Genomic DNA, 12,297 nt, shown 5'->3' on the forward strand with positions numbered 1-12,297 from the left:
CCACGCGTCTCCGACTGCGTCCCCCTCCCCCCACTCGTCTCTGTTGATTGATGAGGTAAGGAAATGGGTTGATTGTTTATTTAATAATTATTAGTTTAAATATTATTACACATGTTTTTAAAAAGTAAACTACCAAATGCAATTTTAATTTTTTTAAAATTGAAAACAATCTCAGAATAAAACTATCAAACGTATTTTCAGAAATGATTCCAAAATGAAAATAAAAACGTTTTTGTTTTCATTTTCATACAAAAAACAAAAACGTTTTGGAACCAATTCGAAACGCACCCTTAGTTACTCTAATTTGTCTCATATAAGACTTCTATTAAGCCTTGCCTTTAAATTGAACCCTAGTTACTGATGAAATATGTGTTTGACCATTTTTCTTCGTATGTTCACGTAAATTACCAGAAAGAGTTCACCACTAAAACAACCAAATATAGCAGCTTAATTAATTGTAATAGCTTAATATCTCATAAATTGGGTAATAGATTGCATATTAGGCTTTATCGCAGCCAATTACAACAATCATAACGGTACAAAATAAGCGCCGATAATTATAATACGTAAGCATTATAACAAAATAAGCTAGTAATTAAAGCCTGGTGAAGTGGATTGAGAAGATCCATCCATCACATATATGGCTTATATGTATATATGTATATATAGATTAATATGATATCTTCATTGATCAATTGTTGGATATGAGGCCTGCATGGCAATGCCGCAAAGACCTCCTTTGGTGCCACTGCCTCTCAGAATCCTTAAATAGCCCTTCTCACCCCAGTCTTCTCCCCACGAATTCTTCACCAACCAGTAATCCGTGCCGTCTTCAGTTGTTCCATAACCAACAGCAAGAACACCGTGGTTGAGCTCGGTCCCACAGTTGTCATGTAAGACCCCTCCAGGATAGAACTGGAAATTAGTTGCATCGACGGCAACGGAGACCGGCTGCTTCGACACCGCCTGCTGTAATGCCTCCTCACTATTCGCAGGCACATCTTCATAGCCAGTGATCTGAGCGGCCGAGTCGTCTGCATTCTCACTAGCTTGACAAGCTCCCTGATCATTTTCCTTATATGGGTATTTGTCTTCCGTGGTTATCCCGTGTTGTTTAATGTACTCAAAGGCGTTGTCCATGAGACCTCCGCTGCAACCATTATTGCCATTTTTGGAGCAATCTACAAGTTGTTGCGCTGACAATGAGACCAATTTGTCCCTTTTGATTTTTGTTATTCCCTCCACGGCTCCTACTGCTGAGAATGCCCAGCAACATCCTGCGCAAGAAAATGACCGTTACTTGTTATTTCTTCATCAATTATTCCAAAAAACTTAATAATACATAGGATCTTAAGTTGACTAAAATATTAGAGTACTGTGCGGTAATCATTAATCAATTAATTCCTTGAACGTCTCTTGCTCTTATGTCATATTATTAAATTTGATATCATAAGGCATAGATTCTCCTAAAAGGAAAAGGAAGTTTAGGGAAATATCAAATAAGCGGTGCGTTTCTTACCACATTGACCTTGTTGTTTTACTGGGGTGACAGCTCCGTTCTTCGTCCAGTCAACGGGAGTCGAAATATCAGTCACGTTTTCATACCTGAAACTCGTCTTGTATCCACTGGATGGGTTGTTCGAGCGGGCAGAAATCTTCAAGCCAGTGAAATTTTCAAGGAACTCATCCTGCGTCAAGTCTGCAAACTTGTTGATGCTCAATTTGTAAGTGCCGTTCCTTTCATTGTTGAACCTTTCCACATAATTCACGTTGTCCGTGAATATCTTGAAACGCTTTTCCTTCTCCGCGTCATTCTCATAAGTGCGTACGTACTGAAGCATCCACTGTTCAAACTTCTCGGTCATGAGGGACGGCGCTTCATGCAATGAACGGGACATTGTTTGAGATGCCCAAGTCCCCAAAATCAAGAACAAAACAGCTACCAAGGTGCTAATTTCACTTGTTGATGAGCCGGCCATTGTGATTGTAACTCAATTGGACCGATGTCTAATGACAATCAAGTGAATTTAAAGTGATGATGAGGTGTTGTGGAGAACCTTGCATTCTTGGTCACATACATATAGATCATATCAGCGTATATAGGATGGAATTTGTTGCGCATAAATTTCGGAGCTATACCCCACAAGATTGAAGTCTGAAAAAGAACTAAATTTCTTTTCCTTGGCGTGCATGGCACAATCAGAGTAAACAATTCGGCTGTCAAATATTGCGTCTATACGAAGTTCGTCATGTCTGAATCTAGATATATACTCCGAAATGCTTACGGGAATTTACTTCGAAGTTTGAAGCTGTAGCCTAGTTACTAGCTGGTGTTTATATCTATCGTAAACCATACGGGAGAAAAAAGTACAGCGAGCAAGTAATATATTTGGCCTCTATGTCCTTTCCGTCAATTGGTGATTATTTTGTCAATAATATATATATCCAGAAAATTTACGTTAATCATATTAGTTGCTCGAGTTTATGCGTGAATTGTGCTGATGACATGCACTGTTCTTGGTTTGCCCTTTAATTTGTCTGTTATTTTGCTCTGCATTCAGACTTTTCCTACACATTGCGACTTCAAGAAGGCGTACAGTAAATTAATGAGAAGTCAAAAGGCACATAAATTAATCGATGGCATGTGTTTACTCGATTATCAATCGAAAAGTAAAGAAAATATAAATGCCAAATATTCAACTTTCAAAATGATGTGAGATCTTCCCCATTCTACCGCAATTTCCTTTTCATGGGTAACTTCATTTCGCAGTTGCAATTAATATTAATCGTGTGTGATACTTGCATGCCAATTATTCCATAACAGAATTTTAGCGTTGATCATGCGTACCCGGTGCATGGCAGTTAGTGGCTTTTACATTCCACAAAATATTTCTAGAAAGAAAATGTTGCTGTCTAATTTTGTCTTGCTTTTATATCTATAGGTGTGATTTTAATGGTCCCTCTAATATTTACTTATTTGAGGGTATTATTTTATCCCATCGATTAGATGGTCATAATAAATTGGGTACGTAATTGACAAAAAAAATATATGATAATTAATAAGATTAAATTCTTATCACAACACATCATTAAATTTCTATATTTAATGAGCAATAACTAATACAAATATAGCCATTAAAAACTCATTCACATATATAAACACACACATATACACGGGCTGAGAAGAAGGTTGGCCCAGTTCCATCCGAAAGTTTTTAAAAGATGTATACTATAATGGCATTTTTATAATTACATAAAATGCCCGCTAATGATGTTGTATTTATAAAAATATCGACTATTATACAACATTATAAAAATGCCAGTTTGTATTTTATAAGGCATATGTTTTTCCGGAATTGCCCTTATTGAGTATTTTAAGCATGTCCTTATTTGGTTGGTTTAGTTTTTTTTAGACTGATTTTTTATCTTATAATTTAGATATTTACTTTTCCATTTTACAACCAATTATTTTGATTATATTGTCGTTGTTTTGTATTCTTTTACTTTCCTCTTATTTCCCATTTTGTGTCCTGCATTCTTTGTTGCTCATCGTTTTTAGGTTACAGAGATTGGTGTTTCCCATTTTCGTGTATGTTGACATGTCCAGGTATAGTTTTTTTTTTATTTTTAATAACGTGTTTTCTTAGGGTTTTTTTTTTCATAGTCGTTTGTTCTAATGAAAAGAGTTTTATTTATTTATTTTTGGGTTCATTTGTATCGTTAATTCTGTTTCATAATGAAATTTTATATATTTTTCTGGCTTAATGCTTTCATCATTTAAATAATGAAATTATCTACTCTTATTTCCTATAATACAATTCCATGTTTCATATCTAATTTAATATTCAATGTTTATTTTCAGATGACTGTTTTCATTTTCGTTTGTAATTTTATTTCATTATGTTCTATTCATTATTTTAGAGAAAATATCTATAGTCTATTCAATATTCTTGAGAAAATACTTACTCTTTATGTACTTTCTTTTACTATTTGACTTTTAACGTTTCTTCTTTATGTGGATTTTCTCTTTTCCATATAGTATGATCATGTTTCCTATTTAGTGTGATGCTTTTTGGTGAGTTTCTGTGAGTGTTATTTCCCATTTGTTTGTTCTCTATATTTATTACTGTGTAATTATTTTTTTAATAAAAATATTCATTTTTTCCCATTTCATTTTTCTTCATTAGTTCGACTTTCTTTTTTTCCTCAATTGTTCATATTTCAATAGTTGTTTAAATGTTCTTTTGTTATTATCTTCATTTCATTTATCTTCATTTGTAATTACTGTCATTATTTTAGAGAAAATATTTTCTGTCTGTTCATATTTTCTTGTGAGCTTTTATGTTTTTTCTTTTTTAGCATTTTTATTTTATTATGGTTTGATCATATTTTTTCTTTATTGTAATGTTTTTTTGATGATTTTCCGTGAATGATATTACTTATTGTTTTGTATTTTGATGATTTTCCGTGGAAGTTTGTTCTTTGTTTTTTTTCTTTTCTTGTTTAAATAAAAGAGTTGACTTCAAACTAAACAACTTCATTAAAAGTCCATATTACAAATTTATAATGTTTAATGTTTAGATTTTGTCTCACTTTTTATACCTTTTTTGTGGTTTAATTATTTGTTTCATTTTTTATTATACGACGATAAAAATGTCTTTATATATGTGATAGTCGATGATTTTGTAAATAAATTATGAAATAGGCATTTTTTAAAGTAAGGTTCTCATGATCGACATTTATGTAAATCACCCTATAAAAAGACTACCGTCTCGACCCGAATAGACTTTTGGGTTTAGATCCTTGGCCTAGTCAAACTAAGCTTTTGTGTAGGCCACACCAAGCCTAGTCTAAAAAAAGGGCTTTGGTCCGTCATGTTGGGCTCAACCTAAATTGACCGCCGTAGTTGTAACTGTCATTTTATGTTTTAGATCTACAATTTCAAAGCGGCAACTGTTGACAAAAAAATAAAAGAAATAAAAAAAACTAAAAAACTTGTTCTGAGTTCAATTATTCGTGTGCGCATTCTGAAAGGGACGTTTTTCTAAGGTAGAAAGAATGATGCAAGAAAATACTTCTAACGACCCACACCTACACTTAGTATATATATTATAGTGTCTGTTTTGAGCCTAAGGTTGATGGTTTTGCTCTTGATATTTTATTTCAATATGTATCATACCATCGTAAGATGATGTCCTTACAGTTTATAAACCATCACTTATAATCTTACTCATGCGATGTGAGATTGTACTGTAACAACCCGATCTGACAAGCCATTACTACTTAATTTTCATAGTGTAAATATTAAAAAAAAATATGTACTTAAAAGAATGTATTAAGAAAATTTTGCAATATTTTTTTTTTTTCAAAAACATTAATGTTAAAGTACATAGTTAAAAGTCTTAACATCAAAATAAAAATTGAGAATACTTTTTAACATGGAATATCTTGCTTTGCAATAATCTCTTATTGTTAGAACCTTTACTTGATAGTTCCTATCTTGGAACCTAACTTTTTTGATGAAGGACTCATCTCCTTTTTCATTAACTTAATCAGTTCTAACAAACGAGAGAGGTTCTCATTGAGCTTGTAAAACACTTGTTGCAAAACTTGAAGGAAACATAAAATTATATAAGCATTTTAAATAGACATTTTTTTTATAAATTCTCTTAAACATTTACCATAGACAATATCTTATTTAGAATGTTATTTTCAAGAAAAACTCATTAAAATAGAAATAAAAAAATTAAACCTTGTAAATTCCATAATCGGGCAATTTAGACAAATTTCTGAACTTACTTAATTCCTTAGGTAGTTATCGGATACTTAATTAGATAGGTTTATGCCAGTTTTGTTGTATATTTTGCTGCTTAGTAAATCTACTTAAATATAACAATCCCAAAATAATAAACATAATATCAAAATAAACTTTTAGGAGTAATTTGTGCAAAAGCATTCAATGGCTCGACCTATCACCCTTGTACCATATATGCCACCTTGGCGATCTGTCCATCCACATACTACTCTTAGATTAATGGTCGTTTACCTGAATCTACAACAAAAACCAAAATAGTGACCTAACACTCAACAAGTATAAGCTAAAAACTCACATAAAATAACATATGTAGTTTCATACATAGTTGTTTTATAAAACATGTAAATCTTGTCTTGAAAATCATGAATTCGGGCCCGACGTACGTACCTTGCGCACAACTAACGGGGGACTGGAGGAACGACCCAAACCAAGTAAACTTGTGGCATCCGAATATAACATGAACATGAAGAGACCTTGATCTTGGTACATAACATGAACATGGAGAGACCTTGGTCTCGGTACCACGCTTAAGGAAAATATTTTTCATACCTTGTATTAAAATCATGACAAGAAAGCATTTCATATCAAATGAACATGACATACTTGTGTCACATTGATAGACATAAATAAGTATAGAACATCATCAAGAATTGTCATAGTATATTAATGCACATTAATATATATATATATATATATATTTGTGTTGTAAGTGAGTACTTGTACTTACCTTTCTTAAAGTAACCTACCCTTGAACAAAATAAGGATTAGGATCCTCAATTCTACTATGTGCGTGATCCTGTTATCACATCACCATAGTTAATTTTGAGCCTTTTCTTCCGAGACACACACTTGTCTAAAATCGTGTGCGTCGGGTCCACAGACTGATTACGGCCTATGAAATAATTTCGTTCTAGCGAGTTTAGATAAATGGTGAAAGTAAACTATTGGACTTCCCCCATCTAGATTAGAATTTTTAAAAAGTGGTGTTGGGTTCAACTTCTTAAATGGGCTATTTAAAAACAATCTCTAAGCTCAACTTATAACAAAAAGTTTATGAAATTGATAGGTTCACGTAACTAATTCAACTAGGAACTATTTATTATTAATTACTAGCTTGAATCCCATCACAAAACATCTTACATTTACACTGGTCATATATCAAAATCAAACCAACATAGTAAAACTCAAAGTTAACATTCACATTCAAAATCAAAATGCACGCATCATTTTTAGTCATCCCCCATTATAAATCTACCTAATAATAAACTTTTTTTAAGATCTTCATACGTAAACATCTTAGCCAAATCAAGCCACAAAATCTCAAAACATAGTCCAAGTTCTAAATCTATCAAAGTTACAAAAGTTAGTCTCTTAGCACAAACTCTGTCAAATGGGCTGATTCGACCTCTGTTACGAGAAAATTTATAATAAATTGTAGAAAATTCCAAAAATTACGAAACTATTGCCAAATCAAAGTAGACTCATGGGGATTTCTTTAGAGCTTTAAGAAGCTAGGTTTAAGATTCATTAGGCTCATCAAAATCATCCCGAAATCTAGACAAAAATTTCCGTCAGGAATTTGACAGATTTTTGCATAACTTATAAAAATCATAACTAATTCTTGAAAAATCATTTTTTCGTGATTCTTGAACCCACTTAAAGCTTAGTATTTTATTTTAAAGGAAAAATAATATCTATGGCAAACAGTATAGAAAGGATTCCAAAAAAATTAAAATGTATTCAATCAACATCCTATTTCAAGTTTATCAAGCTCAAATCAACCAAAACTCAATCTAAAGTCATATGAATAACACATTTAACCTCAATAACAAAACTCTAAAGGTTGAGAGTCTTACCCTTGAAAACTAATCAAAAGTTCAGTTTCTAGAAGCTCAAACTTGTAGCTTTAAGGGTGAGGATATGGCTGATCATGGATGGATGTATTTGAGGAATAATATCAAAGACAAAACACAAGAAAATTCATGTTAGTTGCTGCTCATAGAAGAAAATGTCTTTGGAAAGTGATTGAGAGAGCTACCTTTCGAAAACCCAACTCTATGTTGAAGAAGCTTTAACCTTCTTCTCGGATTCCATTTTGACAGCAACTTTGGAATAGTTTTTGGGGGTACCAAATGCGTTTAAAGTGGGGGAAAAAGTAAGGGTTTAGTTTTTCTATGGATTAGGAAGAGAAAGGATGAAGAAATTTGAAGTTTGGAGGTGTGGAAGATGGTTTTCTTGTAGGGGGCTGCGGGAGTTGCGGGAGTTGCGGGAATGGTTGAGGAGAGAGAGTGAGAGAGATGAAAGAGGATTTTGGACTCTAAAATATGATAGGGTATGTTTTTAATTGATACTCTCTTTCTTCTTTTTCTTTATTTTTCTTATTTATAATTGTTAATGCATTTTTTGGCTCCGTTCATTTCGCTGATTCGAGTTTTTCTACAGTAAAAAGCTCTCACAAACAATCACATCAAACTTTTTTACTACAGTAAAAAGCCCTCACAAAAAATCACATGTCAACTCAAATTAAAAATTCGAATCAGCGAACTAAACGGGTTGTGTTGGCTTATTTTTGGCAAATTGGTTGGCATTGTAAATTGATAGTCCTCTTAAAGAAAGTTTGGTTGTCATGTTTATTGGCTGCAAATCAAATATCTTGATTGCTGAAAATCAATAGTGGACTTTCTGGAGCATTATGGCTGGCTCTTCTAAGGAAAGAATTATGAGAAATATTGGGAATGATTGTCTTCTTACTGTCATTGGGGCTGGTGACCTGAGTTGTGGTGTTAATGGAGGAGATATTACCATGATTGGATGTGCTTATCGTGGATGATTGAGGGGTGGGATTCTGTGATGGTATATACAGTGGTATGCGGGCTTAGATGCGGTGAAGAACGTGAGGTGAAGAATATGTGTTGAATACAAAAAAAGCTGTGTGTGTTCATGTGAGTATGAGATTATAATGTTAAGAGTCGCTTGATGTGTTGCGACGGATTGTGAGAACACTTTTGAATTGGTTCTTCGGGAGAAGATTTCTTTGGTTTCGGGAGAAAACCGTCAAGTCGAGTGGTGCTCGCTGATCAAACTTTCTAAGGAGATTCTAGGCAACGGCGACATCGCCAAGGAGGGAGTCGTTGAGTGTGTAAGACCATTTGGCCCTTTGTAATCTTTTGAACTTAGTGGATTGATCATTGTCTGGGCGTGGCCCTGTAGAGTAGGTGTACGCACCGAACTGCGATATCATTTTTTTGGTGTCCTTTACGTTTCTGCATTAGTTTCCTGTTTTACTGTTTTGCTGGTTTAATTTTAGATTTTCTGTCACAAAAAGTGTTACAGTAAAGTGTTCCAACACAACTTATGACACCAGGATAAAAACGGACCTAACAACAATTGGTATCAGAGCGGTTCACTAACCCTTTGTTTGGTGAGATTTTGGGAGTTGGTTTGTTATAGCAGGGATGGATTTTTTGAGAGAAAGTGATTCGGTTTCACGCCTTCCTCTCCTCGATGGCTGCAATTACTCTTATTGGAAAGCTCGTATGAAAGCGTTCATCAAAGCACTTGATGAGAAAGCATGGCGTGCTGTGTTGATTGGTTGGACACACCCCGTTACCAAAAATGATGCTGGAGAAGAAGCTATGAAACCCAAAGAGAAATGATCTACTGAAGAAGATTGATTGGCAAATAGCAATTCAAGAGCTCTTAATGCCATCTTCAACGGAGTGGATGCCAATCAATTCAAGCTCATTTGTACATGTGAGACGGCTAAGGAGGCTTGGGAAATTCTACAAACGGCGCATGAGGGCATGGCAGCCGTGAGACTATCAAAGCTTCAAATTCTCACTACTAGATTTGAAAACTTACGCATGCTTGAAGATGAAACAATTTCTGATTTCAATTCAAAATTATGTGATATTTCTAATGAGGCATTTGCCCTTGGAGAGAAAATATAAGAGGAGAAGCTTGTGAGGAAGGTCTTGAGGTATCTTCCACGGAGGTTTGCTTATAAGGTGATAGCTATTGAGGAAGCCAAGGATATCCAAACAATGAAACTTGATGAGCTAATGGGTTCTTTGCGCACTTTTGAGATGAATTTGGATGAAAACAAGGAAGGAAAGAAGGAGAAAAGTATTGCCTTTCAAGCCGAAGTTGATTATGATGATGAAGAAGACTTGGCCCAGTCCATAACAAAGTTGTCGAAGAAATTCAACAAGGTGATGAAAAAGATCAATAGGAAGAATGAGAATTCAAGAAATGGCAATTCCAGAAACTTTCAGAAGAATAAAGCTACATCAATTAACACAGAGATGAAGACAAAAAACAGGGGTATTCAATGCCAGGAATGCGACGGTGACGGCCACATTCAATCCAAGTGTGCCAACACCCTCAAGAAGAAGAAGAAGTCATTTAATGCAACATGGAGTGATGAAGACTCTAAAGCAGTCAGGAGGATGAAGACCATGTGAGTAACTATGTTGCTTTCAATGTTTATACTGATCAAAGTGTTTCTGCAGACAGTGTTACAAAAAGTGTCGCAGACAGTGTTGCAACAATGCCTGTAATAGATTCCGTGAACAGTGAAAACAGAGGAGATTTTTCAGATTCTGAAAGTAATAGTGATGGTGAGGAGTTGACTATTGATGCCATAGAAGAATCGTAAAAGACCATGTTCAGCAAATGGGTTAAAGTGTGTGAAATGAATAAGTCTCTATGGGAGCGAGTTGATGAGCTTGTTAAAGAGAATGATGTGCTTAAGAGGGGTGCTGTTAACTATGAATTTCAAGCTACTGAAAATGAGAAAAAGCTACAGGACACAGAGCACTCAGAAAAATTTGAAGATGATGAATTCTGGCACCACCAAATTGGATCATGTTCTCTCTATAGGAAAAGCAAGTTGTGATCATCATGGGCTTGGCTACACCGGTGAATGTTCAACGTCCAAGACAGTATTTGTGAAGGAGACACCCGCTCCTGAACCTCGGACAACCCTCAGTAAGAAGGTTATTATTTCACCCCCTCGACGTAAAAGATTTGTTCCCATATGTCATTATTACGGTTTAGCTGGCCATATAAGACCAAGATGCTATAAGTATTTGAATGCTTTGAAGAGAGGTATGCTCATGAATCCATCAAATTCCGCATTCACAAGAAGGACACCTAAAATGAAGGTTGATGTGCAAAACAAATTTCCTAGACATGTGTGGGTGAGGAAATGTGATTTAAGGTGTTATGAGGCTTATAATTCTTTTGAAGCATGTACTTCTAACTTTGAGTATTGTGGTAATTGTCACTCCAAGCATTTGACAGGTGATAATATCAAGTTTAAGAAAGTGTTACATTCAGAGGGAGTAAGACTCGTAGAGGACTCAGGGGGAGCAACAGCTTCTAAAAGGTTTTTCTATTAGTATTATATTTTAACTTTGGCTGTCTTTTGTCAAAAAGGGGGAGAACTCTTAATTCAATTAACCCACTTCGTTGGTTTTTTTTATCTTTTATCTTGTAATAGGTTCTTTTTGTTAGTAACGTTAGTTTTGCCAAAAATAGCCAAAGGGGGAGATTGTTAGTGCATTTTTTGTGTTGGCTTATTTTTGGCAAATTGGTTGTAAGATTGGTTGGCATTGTAAATTGATAGTCCTCTTAAAGAAAGTTTGGTTGTTATGTTTATTGGCTGCAAATCAAATATCTTGATTGCTGAAAATCAAGAGTGGACTTTCTGGAGCATTATGGCTGGCTCTTCTAAGGAAAGAATTGTGGGAAATATTGGGAATGATTGTCTTCTTACTGTCATTGGCGCTGGTGACCTGATTTGTGGTGTTAATGGAGGAGATATTACCATGATTGGATGTGCTTATCGTGGATGATTGAGGGTTGTGGTTCTGTGATGGTATATACAGTGGTATGAGGGTTTTGATGCGGTGAAGAACGTGAGGTGAAGAATATGTGTTGAATACAGAAAAAGCTGTGTGTGTTCATGTGAGTATGAGATTGTAATGTTAAGAGTCACTTGATGTGTTGCAACAGATTGTGAGAACACTTTTGAATTGGTTCTTCAGGAGAAGATTTCTTTGGTTTCGGGAGGAAACCGTCAAGTCGAGTGGTGCTCGCTGATCAAGCTTTCTAAGGAGATTCTAGGCAACGGCGACATCGTCAAGGAGGGAGTCGTTGAGTGTGTAAGACCGTTCGGTCCTTTCTCATCTTTTGAACTTAGTGGATTGATCATTGTCTAGGCGTGGCCCCGCAGAGTAGGTGTGCGCACCGAACTGCGATATCATTTTTTTTGTGTCCTTTACGTTTCTGCATTAGTTTCCTGCTTTACTGTTTTGCTGGTTTAATTTTAGATTTTCTATCACAAAAAATGTTACAGTAAAGTGTTACAACATCACTTGTGACACCAGGATAAAAACGGACCTAACAATAATTTTTTTTTGTTAAGCTAAAATCTTATTAGTTGTTGTGGGTGGTGAATTCTTGACAATTAATTAGAA

The 12,297-nt window shown here is 34.8% G+C and overlaps 1 protein-coding gene and 1 long non-coding RNA gene across 2 annotated transcripts; both read right to left on the reverse strand.

Annotated features, from left to right (window-relative positions):
• Positions 1 to 664: 664 nt before the first annotated feature.
• LOC21384400 (senescence-specific cysteine protease SAG39) lies at positions 665 to 1,979 on the reverse strand. The gene is made up of 2 exons (XM_010107499.2): positions 1,520 to 1,979; positions 665 to 1,277 (listed from the first exon to the last, which is right to left on the reverse strand). The coding sequence occupies exons 1-2, from the start codon at positions 1,977 to 1,979 to the stop codon at positions 685 to 687; spliced, it is 1,053 nt and encodes a 350-aa protein (XP_010105801.1). The 3' UTR covers positions 665 to 684.
• A 4,245-nt stretch (positions 1,980 to 6,224) lies between these two features.
• On the reverse strand, positions 6,225 to 8,050 carry LOC112093435. Its single transcript, XR_002903049.1, has 3 exons — positions 7,854 to 8,050; positions 7,672 to 7,739; positions 6,225 to 6,364 (listed from the first exon to the last, which is right to left on the reverse strand). It is a non-coding gene; the product is annotated as an uncharacterized LOC112093435 (long non-coding RNA).
• Positions 8,051 to 12,297: the final 4,247 nt, after the last annotated feature.

This window comes from Morus notabilis, unplaced genomic scaffold (assembly GCF_000414095.1).
Source record: "Morus notabilis unplaced genomic scaffold, ASM41409v2 Scaffold2263, whole genome shotgun sequence".
Taxonomy (NCBI): domain Eukaryota; kingdom Viridiplantae; phylum Streptophyta; class Magnoliopsida; order Rosales; family Moraceae; genus Morus; species Morus notabilis.

Excerpts from the sequence above, each read along its gene's own strand:
- LOC21384400 (XM_010107499.2), bottom strand. The coding sequence starts at position 1,979 with ATGGCCGGCTCATCAACAAGTGAAATTAGCACCTTGGTAGCTGTTTTG. Across the intron at positions 1,278-1,519 it reads AAAACAACAAGGTCAATGTG|GATGTTGCTGGGCATTCTCA; the intron begins GTAAGAAACGCA and ends TTTCTTGCGCAG.